Below are 24,311 nucleotides of genomic sequence, written 5' to 3'. Positions count from 1 at the left end.
TGTGCCAACACCTCTCCGGCTATCAATAACCTTGAGCAGCATGTGCCATTATCAGCCTTTACATTCAACATGCACAATCAATGAAAATAAGGGGGTGACTTGTGTATTTGATCATCCAGCGATGTTACAGTAAGCAATGTTAGTAGAGCCACTTTGGGTATAAATTATCTTAAATATAGCTTTAAAAAAATCAAACTACATGCCATGCTACTGTAGTAGGAGGGGTTGTGTGTAATAAGGGGGGATGTGTACTCTGTGGGTGAAATATTTTGTTTCCTTTCTTGTTCTGTTTTTTTAGCCCCAGCCGAAGTCTCAGATTTGATGGTGACGAGTGATGGCAGCTTTGATATATTAAAAGTTACATGGAAAAGACCTCTAGGAAACTTAGATTTCTACAATATCACTCTGTCTCATCTTGGATCCATTAAAGAAATCAAAACTTTACAGCCCCGGGTCACAGAGGTTCAGTTTGACAAGTTGATTCCAGGAAGTCTTTATCAGGTCACTGTCAGCACAATCAGTGGTGAATTGTTCACTGATAAGATGGCCACTGGCAGGACAGGTAAGTCTTGTGCATCACTAAGAACATTTGTAATCAAAGCCACTTTGATCTATCCCATTGAATACATTGCCATGTAGAAGATCATGTTGGAAGATAAGAGGGTTTGGTTGCTAGGCAATATGAAGTTGCTGAGGTTTGACTGTTGAGTGTAGTGTGTGGTGTTGGTGGCCTGTGATGTACAGAAGGTCAGAGTAGATGGTCCCTTCTGGCCTTAAACTCTATGATTCCGTGAGGTAAAAGTTGTTGGGTTGATCTTACAGTACTCCTTACTGGCCAGTCTGCTTACAGCAACCTTGCAGCTAGTAGTCAAAGCTACAGTGCTGACCTGTCAGAAGGAAGCAGTGGTATATGCTGTATAGAATTCAGTAGCTGGTTGAGCCTGCAGCAAAACTATTCAGCACCCGTACATTCAATAGCTTTTGCCCAATTTAATTATTTTGAACATAATCCAGAGAGAGAGATAAAATGGGGCTACGGTATATGGAAGTGTGCATGTAAGATACTGTAAAATTATTTAAAACTATCAACAAAGTATAACAACATTGCCCCGCTATGGTCATATATATATATAAACACTCACAAAATAGACATGTTCAAGTCTTCGGTCTCAATCACAACAGTTCTAGAGTCTGTTTATATATATTGGAACTGACTCATCAATGTTAAGATCCCAAGCATTTGATATGCTATCAAGTGTGGTCGTAAGCAAGATCCTGGCTCTAGGCATAGCTCATTAAGTCTAAGGGCTTGGCTACACTTGCACTTTATAGCACAATAAAGCCTCCCAGAGAGACCTTACTCCCCATCCACAGTGGCAAGGCACAGAGAGCGCTTTGACTCTGACACGGAGAGCGGTCTTGGTACTCCACCTTCCTGAGAGGATTAACAGCTGTTGCGTATTGGGTGAATTGCTGCAGCTCCAGTGTAAATGAGGAGTAATGTTATTACGCACTGATTGACCTTCGGAAGAGTCCCATAATCCTTTTAACTGAAGTGGTCTCTCTTGTCTTTCGTGAACTCGGGAGGCGGAAGTGCCCTTTCAAAGCTCCAGTTCCCAGACGGGCTGCTTATCTGGTCCAAGAAAAACAAACAAACAGCTACTGTTTGCTTTGAGAGAGTGAGAGAGAGGTGGAGGAGGGAGGGGGGGTCTGAACTTACAGGGCAGTGTGCTGACACACTCTCAGCACCCCAAAAACCCAATCTCTCTCTCCCTACACTCCCTGTCACACTCCACCCCCCTTTTGAAAAGCACATTGCAGCCTCTTGAACGCTGGGATAGCTGCCTATAATGCACCGTTCCCAATGCAGCTGTAAGTGCTACAAATGTGGCCACATCAGTGCGCTTTCAGCTCTCAGTGTGGACAGACTGCAGCACTTTCCCTAGTGCGCTCTACGAAGGCTGGTTTAACTTAAAGCACTCTACAGCTGCAAGTGTAGCCATACCCTAAGCCATTTTGACTGCCCACAGCACTGACTAAGGCACATGGCAGTCTTTGTGGTGTTGGGTTATTTATTTATTTTAGTTGTATAGTTATTTTTCATCTTAACTGATTGATCAGACTGAAAGGTCTGCCAAAGTTCTCCCCACCCACCCACTACTATTAACCATGAGTCCATGTTACTTCCATCCTACACCTCTTGGAAATTGGTAGAATTTAGATTGGAAAAGTTTTCAAGTGGGTGAAAAGTACATGCAGGACATCCAAAAATTGTTAATAGAGTCCACCTGTGTTAAACTACTACAGAAAACAGCAGGAAAAATAACTTAAAATGCTGCATGTTTCATTCTGAAGATGCATAAGGTTTTCGCTAACCTCTGATTTAGGGTTCAAAATTTCTGATGTCAGTAACTTACAAACAGTGAGTTCTTTGTGTGGGAGAGGGTAAATTTCTGTCTCAGATGAGTACTACACCTTGTCAAAATGCATTTTGGCCCAGATTTTTAAAGGTATTTAGGCATTGCTGCATTCAATGTTGCAATGCCTAACTGACTTAGGACCATAAATCTCATTTTCAAAAGTGATTTAAACTCTTAAGAATCTAATTCCCATTGACAGATGAAAAATCTGGGCCTTGATGTTACTATAACTGATCAAAGCACTTCAGCAATGTCTGAGCTGTGAGCCAGGTTTCATTGCTGTCCAGTTATGTTTCCCCAGAAAAAACACAAAATTACTCACCTGTGTCTGTATTTCAGTTCCTCAGAAAGTTTCAGAGCTGAAAGCTAGCAGTGGTGGTTGGCTGAGGTCTCTGACAGTGAGCTGGCTGCCCCCTGCTGGAGACTGGGACAGATACCACATTGTGTTGTTCAACCTCTCCACTGTGCTTCTGAACACTACATTAAAGAAAGACAGAAGAGAATATGTCATCCAGGATATAGGACTCATCCCAGGAAGACAATATGAGGTGGCAGTCATAGTGGAGAGTGGAGGCTTACAGAACACGGCTCGCTGCAAAGGCAGAACAGGTCAGCAATCTCATTATACTGATAGTATGAACCTTCAAACTTTCAAGTTGGCTATTTTTGGTAGCTAGAAAAAAATTAAAATAAGTGATGTGTATTATACTGATTCACTAGGAAAACGATTTCACATGAACATAGATAACTATTTTAACTCGAAACATTTGTGGTTATCTTCATAATAACTGTAAATGAAAGAGCAAATTCCTAGATTCTTCTTGTTTGTTTGTTTGCTTAATTTATTATTGGGCCAAATCCTGAATTCCTCATTCAGATTTTGCTCAGGAGTTCTATCCTTTTGATTAGCCACAATTTAATATTTAAAATAGTGACTCTTCTCTTTAAAAGAGATGGGACCAAATTCAGTGGTGGTGTGAAGAGTGTTATAAATTGCACATCAAATTTCAGGTGGTCAAAAAAAAAAGAGGTATGTGGTAAAACAGAGTGATTTGGACTGGTTTTGCATTCATTCAGGCATGAGACACCTGATCTGGATCTCACACCACTTTTACACTGGGATAACTCCATTGACTTCCGGGAAGTAAGTCCAGTTTTACCTTGCATGTGAAAGCAGAATCAGACCCATGAGATATAATTGAGTGATGTACACATTAAGCCATCCTCTGGTGTGTAAATGGCCATATGTGAGAGTATGTGCCAGACTTTGTTCACCATAAATCTAACTCTACTGACATCAGTGGAGATAATCTGCATTTGCACTAGTATAACTGAGATCACCATAGTTTAAGGGCATATCAGGCTGAAGAAGAGAGGAGTACCTCATTTTCAAAACACACGTATACTCATCCTATAGTGATGTAAATGATGAAAGGGTGCCTAAGGATGTCTCATGGGTTTAATTTAGAGTAGGCTCTTCTCTGCCCTAAGATCCACCTGCATCACAGAAGCTGTCCTTTTTCAGATAAGTGTGCTAGGTACAGGAACAAAGGGGCAGGTGGCTCACTATAAGGAAGCAGCTAAGGGCAATGAACAACACTGCAGAAGCAAGTGTCCACCAGCTCAGCAGGCTGCATGAGAATGTGATGAAAACAAAAAGCAGGTGGGTGTGAACACAGAAATAGCAAAGAAAACACCAGCCTCTGCACACCACAGATGGTAGTAGCAAATACATAGATTAGTTAGTGGCCCTCTGAGGAATCAAATGTGTGCAGCTTGCATCAGAAACAGATGTGGAATTACCCATCTATCAGAACCAAGGCCTGATATAAGGTTTCTAAGAGTTCAGTGCTGCTTTCTTTTGACTGATGCTCCTGGAGACACATCCGATATTCCTATAATGAGTGTGATACTGCCGTTCCTGCAGTGGATGTTTGTGTATGTGCTGTGTGGGCTGCCTTCCCTGTCAGCCTTACTAGCTAGCTAGTATTATTGGTTTGAACTAGGGCTGGTTCAAGAGTAAGGATTGCACCTCCAGTTTATGTGCTCCAGCAAGCATATACAATGGGTCAATTCTACTCTGTTACACCAATGCAAATCCAGAGTAAGTGCGGTGAATTTTGTGGTGTTACTCTGGAGTCACACACTGGAATAAGTCAAATCAGAATTTGGTTTCTGTGTCTTAATTGAAACGTGTTTCATGTGTAATAGGTAGGATTTTACTCTGTACCTGAAAATAAGTGTAATTGACAGACCGAGAGGGGCACGAGGGAGGGTGTAACAGGAAAAACAATCCACATGAGGGTGTAAGATAAGGCAGGGTGTGCCTGATTGAGTGCTTTTCCTGCTACACCCTCATCTTTCACTTCCTGGGTGAATAAACTGCACTCATTTTGCACAGCCACGGTATGCCAGATCAGTGCACATTATATTAATTTAGCATTCACCACAGTTTTCTGACCCATTTAACTCAGCAAGCCAGATTCTGATCTCACACCAGTGTAAATCCATAGTAATTAAAGTCAAAGTCTGATTCTGATTTCTCTTTCTCTGGTGCAAACCTGCAGTAATTCCTTTGAAGTCAATGGATTAACACTCAGGAGTGGTGCCAGAGTTTCTGGCGCCCTAGGCAGAATTCGGGGGGCGGCATTTTGTGCGCTCCCCACGGGGCGCGCGGGAGCTTCCAGTTCCACTCCCGTCACGCCGCCAAAGAAGGACCCTCCGCCAAAATGCCGCAGGCGACAGCGGCAGTCATTGAGCTGCTCAATTGCCTGCTGCTGTTTTCCGTGGCACGTCGGCAGAAGGTCCTTCTTCAGCGGCGCTACGGGAGTGGAACCCGAAGCTCCCGTGCGCCCCGTGGGGAGCACATAAAATACCGCCCCCCGAATCCTGGCACCCTAGGCGACCGACAAGGGTCGCCTAATGGAAGCGCCAGCCCTGTTAACACTGGTATAAATTCAGAGTAACAGAGACCAGAATCTGGCCCAGAAGCTCAAATTCGGTTATGAATGCCCAGCACCTAGGGCCACACAGAGGTTTTAGGGCACCTGAGGCAAAATCTGAAGCTGAGGCCCCCTCCCCCATCCTTCCAAAATAAATTACCACTAAGGAGAAAGCCCCCAAGGAGGAGTGGGGGCTTGGAGAGTGAGCTTGGAGAGCGAGCCTGAATTCCACTTACCCCACAGAGGTGGCTCAGCTCCTGTCACACAGGACTGGGCCCAATTGCCTGCTCCAGGCATGGCAACCTCACGCGTGAGGTCACAGGTCACTCAGGTTTGGCCCGGCAGCTCCTCCATTCTGACAGCGGGGCTGCAAGGCCATATTTCAGTGAGTAGTGCTGCAACCCTGCATGCCGGATTGTAATGCCACTCAGTTTGGGAGCCTTCTCAAATGGGGGACCCATAGCAAATGGCCCCTTTTGGTGCCCCACTGGGGGTCGCCCTGCCAGCACCCTCCTCCCCACACACATCAATTTACCAATACACACTCAGGGCCAAATTCTGCTCTTATATACCACTATACATTCAGCGTCACTCCATTAACTTCAGTAGAATTACTCCAGAAGTACAGCAGAGTAAACAGAATGTGGCCCCAGACATGTAACTGACATGACTTTGTCACAGCTACATTTGCCCTATATCTGTTTTCCAGTATAATTGTTTTATGTCCCTGTTTATAGCCTCTGATTCAGCTGCTTAGCATTAAGCATGTAAGTAGTCTCTTGACTTAAGTGGGGCTAGTCAGATGCTTAAAATTACACCCATGCTGAATCATAATGTCTTGCTAAAGTCTGTTCCCTTAACCCTCTAGTCAGAGATCTGCTGCTACCAGACCATCACAGAGATATTTTGTGAGATTTGTTCCCCAGCCTCAGGCAAAGCCATTTCCCGTTGGTAGTAAAATTTCTGTTACTCTCTTATTGCTAGCCTAGCTCCTGACCACAGCGTGGTCAAGATGTGGCATGTGTGTCCATTGCAAAGTCCTTTGCTCATTGCTATACTCATGTTCTTCCCTTAGCTCCACAGCCTGTTCTTCAGCTCCGGGTAAAGCATGCTAATGAATCTTCGCTTAGTGTCATGTGGATGACCCCTGTTGCAGAATGGGACAGTTACGTGGTTTCACTGGGAGACAGGGATCTTACCATCATAAACAAGGCTCTTGTGAAAGAAGCTAAAGAATACACTTTCAGTGATCTGGTACCTGGACGGAAATACACAGCTACAGTCACTAGCATTAGTGGGGATTTAAGCAACTGGACTTCAGTAGAGGGAAGAACAGGTAACATCCTATCAATCCACTTCTAATCCCAACTTCTGGTAATCAGTGGTAATGACTTGTCACTTTCTTTGTACTGAATTATATTAAAGTAGTGTACAGATATCAACACCCTTGAACTTGTGTACATTTTCTTAATAGAGATGCTACATTTCTAAATCTCTTTTGTGTCTTGCAATATGTCTCAGAACATCCAGTCTCTTTTTCTGCCATTTTCCTTGGCTTTCTAGGATGGATATGTAGTTCCTGATGGAAACTGGTATCAGAAATGTTTCTGTAACAGTTGGTCAATGTACATAGGATGAGGATAATAAGTCCAGTTTTCACTTAATATCTTAGGGTACATCCATACTACCCGCCAGGTCGGCGGGTAGCGATCGACTTCTCGGAGTTCGCTATATCGCGTCTCATCTAGACGTGATATATCGAACTCCGAACGCGCTCCCGTCGACTCCGGAACTCCACCACCGTGAACGGCGGTGGCGGAGTCGACGGGGGAGCCGCGGACTTCGATCCCACGCCGTGAGGATGAGTAAGTAGTTCGAACTAAGGTAGTTCGACTTCAGCTACGCTATTCACGTAGCTGAAGTTGCGTACCTTAGTTCGACCCCCCCACCAGTGTAGACCAGGCCTTAGAGAATGTCAGCTTCCTGATTTGTACCTCAACAGATGCACCTTTGGGTGGGGAGGGACAATGGGAAAGAATTGTTTGAAGGGGGACATTTCAGAAGTGGCAGACACAAAATGGACATGACCTTCAAAACATATTTTGAATCCTGCTGCCTTTTTGATGTAAAAAACTCCATCTTTTCCTCAGGATGAGGGCTGCAAACACAAGCAAAATTGAAGTGACTGTTGGGTGGTGCTTTTGTAAAAACCACAAGGCCGCAACTTTTTCTGCCTGTGTCTAAGTTTAAATCCGACCTATTTCTTTGTATGCCTGCCTGATGCATTCTTGTGAGCAGGCAAGGCCTTAAAAATGGGAATTCCTTTAGGCATAGCACAGGATAAAAACATACTGTGAGTGCACTTAGTCTAATTGTAGGCCCATAAGACTGAGCGTGTCCTTTTATAAAGCTTAATAAAGTTTTATCCTTCCTTTCAAGGTGTAGAAGTCTTGACTTCAGCCTCCATTACTCCATTTTGTGATTTAAATGGCTAGGATTTAATTTCCTTCTGCATCAGGCCCCTTTTCCTAGGAAAGGGTGTAGAGTCACACTGCAATAATTGTGAATTCATGTGTGAGGGCAAATCAGGCAGGAGTAATACACATTAGACATTAAATTATAACTTGTAATAAGCAAACCTCAAAAAGGTTGGAAACTAGGTTTGGATGAGCGTCCCAGACCTCAGATTATCTGAACCTTATCTCAACTACCAGAACCTATTCGGTTTGCTGACTGTAGCTGGGAGTCTCACAGATACAGGCTTTTCACAAGTCATCCAGTATTTCCTACTTCCAGTCAGTCCAAAAATATCATTCATCATCATCATGGCAAATCCCAAAGAGATGTGACCCCCTGGCAAATTGAGCACCACCCAGATCGAGCTCTGGCAAGCTGCTTAAGGTGGTCTGGTTGTGTATTCTCTTTATGTCCATCACTGGCAGTCTTGTCATGCCATCAAAGCTTTTGATGTCCATGTGCTCATCAGCCATGTTGCAGCAATCCTTGGTACACACACTTCAGAATTCTTTGGTCTTCCTTTCTAATAATAGCTCCATATCAAGAAAGCCGCTGAAATGGCACCTGTGCTGATGGAAGCGGTTGCTGGGCATATCCGCATTTCTGACGTTGTCCTGCTACTTAATATGAAGCAGCTGGCAAAGATGCTGAGAACTGAAATGACAATCTAGTGTTTCTCAGCCTTCCTCAGTACCCACATTTCACTTCCATACAATAGAGTTTGGTTCTGTAGATCGTCACAAGCCTGATGGACTCACAACATCCCTACAGAAGGCACTGAAGAGCTTGAAACATGGAACAGCTGCTGCTATATGAATATCCACATCTTTTTACCTCCCCCAGCACTGTCTGTGATGGCTACCCAAATATTTGACAGTTGCCACCTGCTCGATGTCCCATCTGGACAGGTTAACACTGAGCTGGTTGTAGTCTGGAGTTGGAGGCCACTTGATGGTCATGGCCAGAGATTTAGTTTTATCTGGATTAATAACCAGACCCATGTGTGCTGCTTCTTGTGTGAGCAGACCGCCCACCAGCTGCAATGATTCACCAAACTGAGCCAACACAACAATGTTGTTGGTGTATTCAGGATCTCGAAGGAGATTATTGTGTACAGCTCAATGCCACCAACAGCTGCCTCTTCAAGCTTATCCATCAGCCAATCAGTGCAGATATGGAACAATGATGGTGACAGAACTCAGTCTTGCCAGAACTCCCCTGGCAATAGGAAACCATGCCATGTGTCTGTCACCGATGCAAACATAGTTTTGCATGCCACTATAGAACTCTCCTGTCAATAGCACTGTCTTCCCAGGGAGGCTGAGGTGCCTCATCAAAACCCCCAAATGTGCCCAAGGCCCTGAATCAAAGGCCTCAAGGAAGTCTATGAATAGTGCTGCACCCAGTTTATTAAATTCAGCCATTTTCTCAAAATCTGAAATATCACTAAAAGAGCCTTTCGCACTAAAATCAGGCAGAGCCATTGCAGAGCACAGATGGGCCTGAGAGGCGAAGTTCAGATTCAGATCCAGACTTTCCCATAGTCCAAGCCTGTCTGGACCCAAGATTTTGGTTCAGACCACTGTATAATCTGACCTAATCTGATCTGTTTTATCAATATGCCTAATCATATTTATGATGACCAATACCATAGGCTCTGAGCTAAATATAAAGCAAAATGTGTAGTTTGGATGCGAATTTTCCAAAGCTAAAGGGTTTTTAGATTGTGGAAGATTGAGTCTGACTGAACACTAACGTGAAAGCATTCAAAAAGGTGTAACTTTATTTCCATGCTTTAATCAAAATTGGTCAAACTTAAAAAGGGGTTCATTGGGTTTTTGTTAACATTTGGGCTAAATGTTCAGCTCCCTTTTTCTATTGTCTAAACAAGTTCACCCACCCCAATTTATTTTAAAGGTAACATTTTGCTACCCCTCAATCCATCATTAGATGTTAGAAAAGTCAGTGCTCTGAAATTCTTCTGAAGGAAAAGAAATTCAAGAGAGACTAGAAAGATTATATGTCCCAGTAACTCAGAAAAATAAAGTGGTGAAAGGTGTTGCCTTAGTTAGTTCTTGTGCGTCCATGTAATTGGTTTGCCACTGGCTAGGAATGGGATGAACTCTGTGCAAATTCAGTAGTCATCACAAACACAAATGACTTCTAAGTTAGTTATTTTTATCTGAATGACATTTATAAAATGAGATCCCTTCCAGCCCTCCTCTCTTGATTCATTTTCGGCTGACCGAGGAAAGCAAAGCCTGAGACCTTTCTGTATAGCTCTAAAACCAGGAAGCCTTTATGGTTTCCCACAAACCACAGCCCATCAGACAGGAAGCGGGTCTGGGAGTCCACCGTTTAGTTTATTTTTAGTCCTGTTGCGTCTGCTTTTTTGATGCACTTCCTCAGTGTGACTAAACTCCGTTTGTTTGGGAGATTTGTTTGTTTCTGTTTACTTATACCGTGACATTCTCGTATTATAGTGCCAGCTCAGGTGACTAGCCTGCATGTGACAAACCAGGGGGCAACCAACAGTTTGTTCACCAACTGGACGAGGGCGCTGGGAGATGTAGAGTCGTACCAAGTGCTGCTGATTCACGAAAATGTTGTCATTAAAAATGAGAGTGTTTCCAGTGAGACCAGTAGATACCATTTCCACTCCCTGAAAGCTGGAGGACTCTACTCCGTGGTCGTTACCACAGTTAGTGGAGGGATATGGTCCAGACAGACGATTGCAGAAGGGAGGACAGGTAAGGAAGTGTTCCACCATATCTGTATAAACTCCCACAAGCTGAACTCATTTGGAAGGATGGTCTCATGGTTAAGTCGGGGGACTAAGATTTGGAAGATCTGGGTTCTGTGCCACACTCCCATGCATGGCCTTGCACAGGTCATGCCTCTGTTCCCTAACCTTACAGGGTTGTTGTGAGGAAAAAATGTTTGTTGGTCATGTGATACTCCAGTGATGGGAGCCATAGAATTCTGAATCTTTCATGAGCAATAAAGAACAGCAGCAGTTTCTTGGATATTGAGCTGTGTGGGGAAAAATTGTACCATGTTTTTGTGAATTTGGCAAAACCCAAACATTCTATGATTTGACCCAAATGTTTTTCATGAAAATAACTAGTGATATTTTCAGATAAAATCATGAAAAAACTAACAAGTGAGAAAACAGCAGTGAAAAGTTGGGAAGCTGAAAAAGTTTCTTAATGTTTCCTAATTAATAGTGACCATGGCAGAAAATGGGTCAGATCCTCCCCTGGTGTAAATCAGCTTAACTGCAGTGGACTTCAGTGGAGTTATGCCAATTTGTGCCAGTAAGGAGCTGTCATAATAAAGTTATTTAACTCCAGAATACTCCTGATCATTACCTAAAATGTCACCAGTTCTGGCAGGGTCAAACCCACCGGCACATCTTGCATCACTGAAAAGAACCAGATCGATTTTGTACCTATTTTTGGCCACTAGGGGGTAGAAAACTCTTGATAATTAGAAATAAATCTTTGCATTGGTCTCAAAATGATAAAGGGCTTTGTGGTTATTTTTATTGGTGAGGAATAGCAGTTTGGGAGGATAGCTAATACTCTAGGATATTAGACGTGCCATCAGACCCTTGACCTCACCACCATATAGACAATAACTTCACTGTCTTTGCTCAAGTATCAGAGGGGTAGCCGTGTTAGTCTGGTTCTGCAGAAGCAGCAAAGAATCCTGTGGCACCTTATAGACTAACAGACGTTTTGCAGCATGAGCTTTCGTGGGTGAATACCCACTTCTTTGGATGAAGTGGGTATTCACCCACGAAAGCTCATGCTGCAAAACGTCTGTTAGTCTATAAGGTGCCACAGGATTCTTTGCTGTCTTTGCTCAGAAACTCAGATGCTTGCTACTCACTTGGAGCGCAAGGCTTCAAGACTCCTCACCTTTTTTGGTTTGCTTGGTCACATTCCATGCATTCCTGCTGCCTTTAACAATCGGGATTGTTAATTTAACAATTAAATCAGGATTTGGGGACTTCAACAGCTGAGTCAAGGGAGAGAATTATTTCAGGAGTGGGTGGGTCAGCTTTTGTGGCCTGCATCTTGCGGGAGGTCAGACTAGATGATCATAATGGTCCCTTCTGATCTTAAGTTCTATGATTCTATGATTCTATGAATCGGAATAAGCTATTTAAAACTTCTCTGCTGCTTTTTCCTTTTGTTGCACAGTTCCTTCCAGTGTGAGTGGAGTAACAGTGAATAATTCGGGACGGAGCGACTACCTCAGTGTTTCCTGGCTGCCAGCTACCGGAGATGTGGATAGTTATTTGGTAACACTCTCTCATGACAGCCAGACGATTCAGACTCTAACCATTTCCAAAGCCCTCAGTGAATGTTCTTTCAGCAGCCTGGTTGCCGGCAGGCTCTACAATGTAATGATAACCACAAAGAGTGGGAAGTATGAAAATCATTCCTTCAGCCAGGAACGAACAGGTAAAGGGGACAAAAAGAAAAGAGGCTCTGTGTGGATTCAGTCACACACATCTCCCATGTTCAGTCCTTTGCGATGATCTGTGCTAGCAGTAATGGCTAACCAAAACAGGAGCTGGATTGGAAGGTCAAGTTCTAAAACTACAGTGCTTAAGATTTAGGGCCTGCTTTTCATTTATGACTGTAGGGCTACTTTACACCACACTGACAATGTAAAGTGGCCTTAGCATAAATGAGAATCAGACCCCCTGATCTTCCTCACATTGCAGTCAGTGACAAAACCTCAATTAACTTCAATGCGAAGAGGGTCTGGCCCAAAGCCTCACTGTATCATAACCAAAGGAGGATTGGGAGTAAAAAATGTGAGTGGATAGGAAGGCCATCCTTAGCTAGAATAATTTGTGCTCTTCACCAGGGCAGTAAGTGAGGGGATAAGGAGCTTTTTCTTCTGTGAAAGGGCAAAATCTAGTAGAAATTTGGCAGCCCTTGTGGTGAGCTGAGATCAAATGACAGTTTTGACTCAAGCACTTTGTTCCCCAGACTCTGTAAGCTGGCCCTTCGTGTACTATCCTGTACGGTAGTGGTCCAAAAAGGCTAATAAAATGTTCAGATACAAATAGAATAAAATGAAAAGTGATACTGGAAATAATATAATGCCATAATATAACTGAACTCCCGCCTTTATTTCTGGACATGCTATCCCCAAAAGGATATAACAGCAATAGAGGGGAGCCAGAGACGGGTGACAAAAATGATCTGAGGTATGGAAAAACTTCCCTCTGAAGAGAAATTTAAAATATGAGGACTGTTTACCTGAGAGAGCAGAGGAATAAGGGGGGACAAGATAGAGATATGCAAAATAGCCCCCTTTCTCTTAATAGAACAACAAGGGCACAGTCAGTGAAATAGCAAGGTAGAAAATGTAGCACCAATAAAAGGAACTACTCTTTCATACACTGCAGAGTTAGCCTATCAAGCCCATTGCTATGTGATAGCATTAAAGCAAAGAGTGTAGCAGGATTCCAAAAAGGATTGAACTTGTATGTGGATAACAAGAACAGCCAGAGTTACAATAGCAAGAATTCAAACAAACAAACAAAACCCACTATTAAGGGATCAGCCCTCATGTTTCACAGCATAAGCCAAGCCCTAATTAATGGGAGTTAGGAAGAAATGTTCTCTGTGGGCAGGCTATTCAATAACTGCCGGCTGCAAGGGTTTTTGCACTTCTCTCTGAAGTATCTGATACTTGACCACTGAGCTAATCTGGTATGGCAGTGCCTGTGCTCTGTTACTTTTCTCGGGATATTCTGTGTGATGCATTTATTGTTTCAGAATCCCTAATTCTTTGCCTGTGTTCTTTCCCCCCCCCCTCACCCCCCCTCAGTACCTTCAAGCGTGCAGGGACTTACTGTCAGCAATTCAGCAAGAAGTGACTATTTAAAGGTGTCCTGGTTGCATGCCACTGGAGATTTTGATAATTATAAAGTGATCATCAAGAACAACAATGACTTCAACCAAACAAAAAGTGTCCCCAAGGATGAAAATGAATGTGTGTTCACTAAACTGGTCCCGGGGAGGCAATACAGTGTCACTGTTAACACACAGAGTGGAAAATATGAGACTAGTAAAAGGATCAATGGCAGAACAAGTGAGTAAATACCCTGGAGAACATCCTGAGAGAGTTCTGATTGGAGTGAGGGCATTTTTATTTACAGTACACAGGCAAAAAGGTAATTTTGTTTTACCATCTGATGCTGATAGCTTGGCTCTTCAAACGTGTGTCGCTTTAAAGACCAAAGGAGGCAACTAGGTTACAATGGATATCTAAGTAAAGATATGCAGAAAGTTTTAAAAAAAACCATGTTTGTTTAGGGTTGTAAACGCTGAGATAAAATGTAGCATATTTAAAATCAAAGTTGTAAGGTTTTGCCACGTCAATCCATTATTTATGTTTAAAAAGCAATGACAACACATATAGACTCTCTCTCTTTCAAAAGGGCTTTCCATGCGATAGACTGGAGGTGCAGAAAGAGAGTTATCCATGCTTTTATTCATTTATTTGTTATTTTATTTTTTGTATTGTGGTAGCTCCTAGAAGCCCTAGTCATGGACCATTGTGCTAGGCTCTGTACAAACACAAAACAAAAAGATGATTCCATTAGTTTCAATAATATTTTGCATGCTAAGGTTTACATTACAAGAGGTATTTCAAGTCATGTTCCTTGGCAATGGCCAGAATAATGACGACCTCAAGAGTTTATCTGCTATTCTTTTCTATTGTGTTTTCAGTGCCGGAGTCAGTGAAGGAATTAACTCTTAGTAACAGAAGCACTGAAGACCTGCAAGTTACCTGGTCAAAGGCTGAGGGGGATGTCGATAAGTATGAGATTCAGCTACTTTTCAATGATATGAAGGTCTTTCCACCCATTTTCCTTGGAAACACCATTGAGGAGTATTGGTTCACAGCTTTAACCCCAGGGCGCCTGTACAAAATTCTTGTCCTGACAATCAGTGGAGACACACAACGTGCCACTTTCATAGAAGGACTGACAGGTAAGAGAAAACAGCTTTTAAAACATGGTTCTGCCATTGGTTTGCTTTGTGACTTTGGTGAAATCGCTTAACATCTCAGTCAGCTCCCCAGTTTACCCATCTATAAAATAAGTATATTATTACATAACTACAAGCAGGTTTTGTGATCTTTAGTGCATTAACATCTGAAAAGAATTTTGACATTCTCAGAAGAAAGATCCTTGTATAATATTATCTGCAGAATATAAAGGTATCTAGACAAAGCAACTACCACAGTATTCTTTTATTTTCTTTATTGTCTCTCTGGAAAGATATATCATTCTTCTTATGACTAAAGAGAAGAGAGAGGTACGGTATTGTACATTGCTAGGGCACAATCCTGCAAATACTTACACACATCTGCAGCTTCACTCATACAAGTAGTGGGACTACTCACAGGAGTAAAGTTACACATACATGTAAGTATTTGTAAAATTAGGCCCCTCATAAGTACAATAGTCTCTTTTCTTTTTGTACTCATTCCTTAGTACAGAATTCCATTTGCTGCAGCTACAGACATACCAGTATTTGAAATATTTGAATGAATTGGAAATTTCTAAGCTAGGGTTTCTGTCTTTCTGGTTTTTTCCCCAGCTCCAAGTGCTGTCAAAAACATTCACGTTTCAGCCAATGGGATGACAAACAGCCTGAAAGTGAACTGGACTCCTGGAGGAGGAGATGTTGATTCCTACACAGTGACACTATTCCATCAAAACTATCAGCTTGATTCCCAGACTGTCTCCAAGCCTGTGTACGAGCATACCTTCAGCAAGTTAGAAGCAGGGGAGCAGTACCGGGTTGTGGTACAGTCTAACAGCGGCACCCTGCACAACAGTTTAACAGCTCTCGGACGTACAAGTACGTTTCTTCACGGAAAAAGGGCAAAAAGTGTCATACGTTCCCATCAGATTAGTACTATTTTATAACACTATTTTATTATTTGTCCATATGGTGTCCCAAAGTGTCTGGGGAGACTCAGATGTGTTAGGAGATGGGTCTCTGTCACAAAGAGTTTGAAGGCTTGATCCTGCAAACCTACATGGTAGTAATTTCGCTAGTGTAAATAGTCACATTGGTGTCAATGGGACTTATCATGTGCGCAACTTGACTTGGGTAAATGTTTGTGAGACTGGGGCCTCCAGTCCAAACTCTGCCATGGGATCTGCTGATGCAGCCTCTTATGCCTACCTGGAATCCCAGAAGCGCCAGTGGGACTCCACACAGACATAAGGTGTGTGCTAGCAGAGCCCACTGCATGACCAGGGCCTCCCAGACAGTATATAGGCCTGTATAGGGTAGGGAAGAGATGCAACTCAATATCATGATTTAAATCCTCTTCCTCTTTTTGTATGTTCATGTGTTTTGCTTAGGGATTGGGCTTTTAGGGGGAGTAGCCCTTGGCTGAAATCTTGCCTATTAGTTTGACAGTTTTGTTGTTTCTTTGCATTTTAATACTTGTTTACATTCCTTTGAAACCTGTGATGATTTTTCAGCTATTCACACACACACACACACACACACACACACACACACACACACACACACACACACACACACACCTCTTTGTAGTATAAAAGCTAAATAAATTCTCTCTCTTCCTGGTCATTCGATTTTTTTTTAAATAACTCTCCCCTGACCATCCCTTTCTCTGCTGTCCCAAGTGCCATGACTCTCTGGAAACCACCCCCCTACACCTCCCCTTTCCATCGCTTCCCCAACCCCACCTTGGCCTTGGTGTGCTTTAGCTACTTTACACACTGGAAGAAAAAGGAATGTAACCTGAGGCCAAGGGATGAGTTCTAAGTGTCTCAGCCATGACAGCTATAACAAGAGGGTGAGAATACAGTACTGGAGAGTAGGCAGCCTAGTCACCACTTTGGTCCCAGCTTTCATATTATCTTATATTATGTCTTAGATATGACTATATAAACAAGTATGCAACTTCTGTTAGAACAACATTGAATAGCCATGGGCTGGAGTCTGCTTTGTGAATTTATGCTCCGTGAAGCAGAGAACGGGGGAGGGGAGGAGTCTCCAGGGTGTTGATTACAGTTCTCTAATTCATTCCCAAGAGGCTGCCTGCCAGCTGCCGGTAGCCAGAGCACAGCACACCCTCTACATCTCCCTTCTACCCTCCAGCCACCAGAGTTGTGGGGAGTTTGTCCTAGAGCTGGCTCTTTGCCTGCGGGGGTCTCTCCCATGCTGAGGAAATTCAAAGTTGAGGAGATGCAGATGACTTCCATTCTCTTTGCACTGCTGGAGAGAAAAGAGTGGGGCAGAGAAACTTCCCTCTTGTGTTCAAACTTTAAATCAGTCTCTCTTGGTTTCAAGAGGAGCTTGTGGAGAGAAGGCAACATTGTATTTCATAAAACTATAAAACTGTATCATTTAATGGGTTAGCCAGCCTTCCATCATTGCATTCCATGCACTATACTCTCCCCAAATGTATTTATTTTAATTTTTTTAATTAATGTATGTAATTTTATATAGAGCAGACACAATGAACAGAGATGTGCATAGCAGGCAACTTTTCTAATGATGCTGGAGTGTTGTACACAAACGATGAAAGTGAGATGTGCAGCCAAAATATTCAGAAATCAGGACCACAATGGCTCACGTTCCATCTAGTCTCCCATGTGCCGTCCTTCCAGTTTAACTTCCAGTGTTTCCAGAATTTCAAAAAAGGCCTATACCTTCTTGAGTACAAGTGTCCCCAATCAGGTTGCCAGTTGTTTTTTCAGCTCAGTTTAGCCCATTTTATGAAGTAGAGTTTAATAGAAGTGATTTCAATTCACCACTATTGGTAGAACAAAAAAACGGTGTCTTTCAAAATCCATTTAATCTAATCTACAAGTTCTAAAGTGCCTTAACCATAATCATATAATTATTGCACAGTACTTGGTGCAGAGTTAAGGTTGTTTGGGTGCCCTACTGATGCATTTCCATAGATAAACATTCATACTTTTTTTTTTAAGTTTAACTTTCACTCTGAATTTCCAGAATGTATAATGTTTGGTTTGGAGATAATTACAAGATCCCCATAATACATTTTACCCTAAATTACTGATGGATTTTCTTAATCTTAACTCCATCTGTTTTTGTGTAGGAATTGTGTGTGTGTGCATGCATATACACACATATACATACATACACCACATGGATCTGTATGTGCCGACATACATAAATATTTGTCATCGTTAATTAAGATAATCCACAAACACATATTAAGTGATACAAAATTAACCTCACAATCTCTTTAATTGTTCCCAGTTCCTGCCTCTGTCCAGGGATTATTTGCAGATCATGCCTACAGCAGTCATTCCTTGTTAGTGACCTGGCACAGTGCTCCTGGAGTGGCTGAGAGATATGACATCCTGCTCTTGACTGAGCAAGGTATCCTTCTGAGCAATAAATCAGAGCCAGCAACTGCTAAACAGCACAAATTTGAAGATTTAATACCAGGCAAGAAGTATAAAGTGCAAATGTTGACAGTCAGCGGTGGGCTCTTCAGCAGACGAGCAGAAACCGAAGGCCGAACAGGTAGTTAGAACATTTTTTACAGCCTTATTTACAGTATCTGCAGTAAGATATGGTATGAATATAATGATTCATCCAAATATCTAGTTATCCAGAAAGCTCCAATAGGAACCAGTCTCCTGGTATCAATGCATCGTTTTTCTGACATATGTTTAATGTAAAAAATTGAAAATTGCTTACAAAGTGGCGTGGGTTTTCCAGGTTGTAGTGCATTGTTTACTGAAGCAGAGAGTTGAGGAGTGTTGCTATAATTAAGGATCTCTCAGCATATCCATTATATGGCCAGGTTAACTCTTTCTGTTGTCTATCCTTACATTTACTTGGCTTATATAGGATACTAGTGCCAAATTGAATACAAATATACTGCAGGTGTCGCCAACCTTTTCTCAGGCAAAACTTCACATTGATGTTAAAGGGAAGTTTTGTGTGAGTCTAGACTGGAGGATTGAGCCTGTTGGGTATCACACATATTACATATGTGTTGCTAAATGGCATCTATAACTTACAAAAGTTTTCATCTTGTTTCTGGACGTCATTGATTTTGTGTGTTTACGTTATGTGAATGTAGTTCTCAGTGACTTAACAGAAACTTCTTCTAGTCAGACGTGTCATTTTACTGAGATTTAGCTTGGTTACTAGAAACTCTGACATTCTCCTATATTTATTCCTGTTTCCAGTCCCAGCCGCTGTCACAAATCTGAAGGTCACAGAAAACACCAATGGACGCCTATCATTCAGCTGGACTACCTCCCAGGGAGAACTGGACTCCTATAATATATTTCTGTACAATCCAGACAAATCCCTCCAGGGCAGAATTTCAGGGGACCAGAACCTCCAGCAGTGTTCTTTCCAGAACTTGCGGCAAGGCAGGATGTATAAAATGGTGATTGTTACCCACAGTGGAGAGCTCACAAATGAGTCATCTGTATTTGGAAGAACAGGTAGGAGCATCTAGCAGGATAATCCATCCCCAATGAAATCTTCCTTAAGGACATCGGTGAGCTACTCTAATAGTCCAAAGCTGGTACTAGAGTCTAGTAAAGCTGCTAGAAGTATCCAAACTGTCTTGATACATCAAAAGCATTACCTAAAAGGAAGCTAAATTCTAAATCATGTGACAACTGTTTTCAGATAATAAATATATAAATATTGTCCTAATTTATTATCTGTGGCCCAGCGGTTCCTGGGTGTCCTAATCAAGGGCAGGAGCCCCATTGTGCTAGGTGCTGTACAGGTATAAATAAAAAGACAGCCCTCTGCCCCAAAGAGCTTACAACACTGGTTTATGATAAGATGCAACAAGTGGGCAAAACAAATGGAGAAGAGGGAAGACAAGGTAGCTAACAGTGAAATGACAAAGTTATTCATGGTCAGCACTAGTTTCAGCTTTACCATTTGTCTCCTCACTGCCAGATGGCAGGGTGTTGTAGGCATTTGTAAGAGCTATGTTGCTCCCGCAAAACCTCCTCTAATCTCCCACTACTCCCTCTACCCCCTGACACACACACACTGAAATTCCCGAAATTTGTTTCCTGTTTTTTGGCCACCTGTGCTATGTATCTAGATCTTTATATGGCCACTATCACAGCACTACCATAGCACTATTCTTCCCCAAAACGTTCAGCGTGTGGTAACTGTGTAACCTCTCTTTCAGTTCCAGCCCGAGTTATTAATCTCAGCGGCTCCAACAGAAACATGACAAACAGTCTGTGGTTCACCTGGGGACCGGCATCAGGAGATGTAGATTATTACGAACTGAATCTTTATAACCCAAATGGCACACAGAAGGAAACAAGGCATGGGAAAGACCTGAGAGAGTGGCATTTCCTGGGCCTAGTTCCTGGCAGAAAGTACACCCTGGTTGTAGTGACCCACAGCGGTGACCTGACCAATACAGCAAAGACTGAGGGAAGAACAGGTAAAGAACTGCAGTGGCTTTTTGCCCCCAACTGTCAGAATTTACAGCAGTTCATTGGTATGTGATGGATTTATTCTGAGATAAGATTTTTATTGTATCAATTATTAAAGGCATAGAAAAGTACAAGTAAGACAATCATAAATGGTATTACATTAATGGCAGGAAATAAATCAGAGTCTGACTGGTTTGTTCGAAGTCCTGTTTCTTATCAATGTTACTGTGCAGAGGCTGAAGAGAAATGAAGAAGTCTAAGATAATGGCTGTTTTTTCTCACACACCCATCCTGTGTGCAAATGTCATGAGACTTTTTTTTTTCATTTTGCCCCTTCTGTCTAGCACCCAGTCCTCCTAGTGCTGTATCATTTGCTGATGTTGCAAACACCTCCCTGTCAATCACCTGGCTGGGTCCCCCGGACTGGACAGATTATGATGACTTTGAGTTGCAATGGTTCCCGAGAGATCCCCTTACAGTCTTCAACCCGTACAGCAACAGCAGATCAAAGGGACGCATCATGTATGGCCTTCGACCGGGGCGGCTCTATAATTTCAGTGTCAGAAGCGTCAGCGGCAACACCTGGAAGACATACAGTCAATCACTGTCTGGAACTGTGAGAACAAGTAGGAATCCATTTTTTATTTAACCCTTTGTGCTCATCTGGAGATGATGCTGAAACAGTGCAGCCAATGAGTTAAATTTTACCCATCCCAGCTAAGCATTTATTAATTTCTACTAGTTGACTCAAGAACATCTGGATATGGATTCAAGTGGAAATCAAAATGTTCCTTTGTCCTGCCCTACAGCAAGTATTTAAAGATTAGAAATGAACACAAGCTGCAAAATTCAGATCCAGATCAAAACATTCCTGAAATTCTGGACTATTTGGTTCCAGGTTTTGATTTATCATAGAATCAGAGAAATGTAGGGCTGAAAGGGACCTCAAGAAGATATCGAGTCCAGCCCCCCGCATTGAGGTAGGACCAAGTAAACCTAGACCATCTCTGACAGGTGTTTGTCTAACCTGTTCTTAAAAACCTCTCAGGATGAGGATTCTACACCCTCCTCTGGAAGCCTATTCCAAAGTTTATCTAATGTTATGGTTAGAAAGTTTTTCCTAATATCTAACCTAAATCTCCCTTGATGCAGATTAAGCCCATTACCTCTTGTTCTATCTCCAGTGGCCATGGAGAACAATTGATCACTGTCCCCTTCATAACAGCCCTTACCATAGCTGAAGACTGTTATCAGGACCCACTCAGTCTTCTTTTCTGAAGACTAAACATGGGCAGTTGTTTTTTTTAACTTCCTCAAAGGTCAGGTTTTCTAAGCCTTTTGTCAATTTTTGCTGCTCTGCTCTAGCCTGTCTCTGATTCAGACCCAAACTTCTTTGAAGTTCAGGATTATTTAGATTCTGAAATTTGGAGTGGGTCCATCAAGATATTTTGAGCAATCAGATAGGAAGTGTGTTCCTGGGGCACAAGAAGGACTTGGGTATAATAGATTTGAAAAAGTAAAATCAAAGAGTTCCTTTCCTGTCAATAGCTGTTTGTCAATGTTTGTGGCTTCCACCCATACTTATCTGAGTCCAGCTGATCTCATTAACAGTCTGGTGAGAAGTCAGCCCTGAAATGGGCAGAATAGCTAAACCATGGGGAACTATTTGGAACGTACAGTAATTTGTACTTTGGGTCATATATTGTACCTCATATGGTGTAACTAAAACACATATTTTGCCCAGTGAAATACATATTTCATAGACATGCCCTTTTGAGATGGGCATTTCATATGTTAAACAGCAAACCAGAGTCACACATAGGTCATGTGACTTTTGTCCTCTTACCCTTGAGAGGACTGTTTTGTGGTTTCCATTTCTGATTATTCAACTGAATTACTAGTCTTGTGATTAACTGCAGATATTAACTGCTAAATGTAGACTAGCTGGCCTAAACTTTCATTTCATACCCTTTTGTTTCTTTGCATGTTACACCTTGCAAATATTTTAAGTGGCAAAATAGCAAATTTTTGCCACTTGAATGCAAAGTGCCAATTGGAGAGGTAACAGGACAGAATGAAGATGTCAGCTGCTATGCTTCTTCCCCTAATCACATCAGGAGGCAGTGTAACTACAGCAAAAAGTCTTATTAGTGATAGTGCCATGTAGAGGGGAAAGGGGAATGGTAAGGACTTTCATATGCACACACCATTTAGCCCCCTTAGTTTTCTTCTACAAAAGATCTGCAAAACTGGGCTATGTTTGAAAAGGAGTTGGGCCGAGAGGGTGGATGAGAGGAGTCATGAAAAAGGTGACAGATATTTGACAGATATTTGATGAAGATTTGGTCTATACTTTGGGAGAATGCAGGAGGGTGAGTGTGTATGTGCATATAGATATACACACAGAGTATAGGTTAAAATCTTAACCAAAAAAATTTACTGTGTACTCTGTGATTTCTCTCAGTGGAAATTCATACCTGATATAAGTGGGTGGAAATCACAGGGTCACATTCTAGAAGGAAAATACTGTTCACTTTTGTCCTTTTGTTCCTGCAGAGGTCTGTGATCAGTTTGTTCCTTGCATTGATTTTATGCTGGAGGGAAATGTAAAGGCCTTAACATTATGGGCATGTTTATTAGGTAGGGTCACTGTACTCCTTAGTTGATACTTTGTAATTGTAAAATGATTTGTTTCAAAAAGAGTGCTTAGGCCAAGATTTTCAGAAGTGACTGATGGTTTGGGATGCCCCAATCTCGAAACTTTTTAAGGGGGCCTAATTTTCAGACAGTGCTAAGCACCTACCCTCTGAAAATCTGGCCACTTTAAGGTGTCAGAAGTTAGTACCTATAATTATTCATCACTTCTGAAAAAGTGGCCTTTTTATATTTAGCATCTCAACGGACAACAGTGGTTAGACCAGGGGTCGGCAACCTTCAGCATGTGGCCCGTTGGTGTAATCCGCTGGTGGGCTGTGAGACATTTTGTTTACATTGACCTTCCGCAGGCACGGCTCCCACAGCTCCCATTGGCCGCGGTTTGCCATTCCCAGCCAATGGGAGCTGCGGGGGGCCATGTCTGCGGACGGTCAACATAAACAAAATGAATCGCGGCCCGCCAGCGGATTACCCTGATGGGCCGCGTGCCGAAGGCTGCCGACCCCTGGGTTAGACCTTTTTCCAAGTATTATCTGAATGTTTTTAGTTGATTGTTTTTTTGGTTTTGGGGTTGTTTTTTTGACATGCATCTCTAGTTTTTCACCTTGAAAGTTAGAGTTTGACAATGGTGCCTTGATTTAATTTCATTTTTTGTGCTGTGTCAAAATGTATTCCTTTAATTAGAACACTTTAAATGATCTTATATTATTTAGTAACCTTGTATTTTTGCTACAAGGAGCTGAGGGGTAATTTACTAGCTCCCTCTTTTGCATTGTACAGTACTTGGTTCTTCAGCTATAATTTATTTCTTTAGACAATTGTGGAAAATAAGGCTGAAAGGAAAAAGAGAAGTTTATAAATAGCACGTTAAACATTTGTGCCTTTCACTGTAAAGTATGTGCTATATGATATGGACATTTCATTGTAAGAAGTACGCATTTCAATTACACTATATGATGAGGGTTTTTTTAACTAGGTTTAAGCTCCAGTTGTACCATAGTTCTAATAATATGTTGGATTCCTATTGTAGCTTTCATCAGAAGATCTGAAAAGTTTTTTTACAATTAATTACTGACGAGTCACAGTTCTTTAGAGGTCGATGGCATTAATTCAGTTTACACATAGATAAAATGAGGTCAAGTGACTTGCCTAAAATCTTTCAGCAAGTGTGCGGTAGAGCTAGTAATCCTGACTCTTAGTTCCTTTGCTATAATTAAATGATTAATTTAGACTCAAGTGCTAAGAATGATGGCCTGAGCCATAGAATGAGCACAAAATGTATAATGC

General features: G+C 42.1%; 2 protein-coding genes across 2 annotated transcripts in view; one reads left to right on the top strand and one right to left on the bottom strand.

Moving 5' to 3' along the window:
• Nucleotides 1-24,311, top strand: part of PTPRB (protein tyrosine phosphatase receptor type B) — an 86,083-nt gene that overhangs the window by 37,028 nt on the left and 24,744 nt on the right. Inside the window, exons 7-18 of the mRNA XM_044978698.1 lie at nt 299-562; nt 2,760-3,029; nt 6,438-6,698; nt 10,363-10,629; nt 12,088-12,351; nt 13,736-13,999; nt 14,641-14,904; nt 15,517-15,780; nt 18,193-18,462; nt 19,137-19,400; nt 20,114-20,377; nt 20,714-20,995. Coding sequence (XP_044834633.1) covers nt 299-562; nt 2,760-3,029; nt 6,438-6,698; nt 10,363-10,629; nt 12,088-12,351; nt 13,736-13,999; nt 14,641-14,904; nt 15,517-15,780; nt 18,193-18,462; nt 19,137-19,400; nt 20,114-20,377; nt 20,714-20,995 — 3,198 coding nt within the window. The remainder of the gene's footprint in view (nt 1-298; nt 563-2,759; nt 3,030-6,437; nt 6,699-10,362; nt 10,630-12,087; nt 12,352-13,735; nt 14,000-14,640; nt 14,905-15,516; nt 15,781-18,192; nt 18,463-19,136; nt 19,401-20,113; nt 20,378-20,713; nt 20,996-24,311) is intronic.
• Nucleotides 20,775-24,311, bottom strand: part of KCNMB4 (potassium calcium-activated channel subfamily M regulatory beta subunit 4) — an 85,329-nt gene continuing 81,792 nt past the window's right edge. Inside the window, exon 4 of the transcript XR_006572280.1 lies at nt 20,775-20,951. The gene's annotated coding sequence lies outside the window, so the exon portion shown is untranslated. The remainder of the gene's footprint in view (nt 20,952-24,311) is intronic.

This window comes from Mauremys mutica, chromosome 1 (assembly GCF_020497125.1).
Source record: "Mauremys mutica isolate MM-2020 ecotype Southern chromosome 1, ASM2049712v1, whole genome shotgun sequence".
Classification (NCBI taxonomy): domain Eukaryota; kingdom Metazoa; phylum Chordata; order Testudines; family Geoemydidae; genus Mauremys; species Mauremys mutica.
The sequence above is the reverse complement of the archived record's forward strand: the minus strand, read 5'-3'. Positions and strand labels throughout refer to the sequence as shown.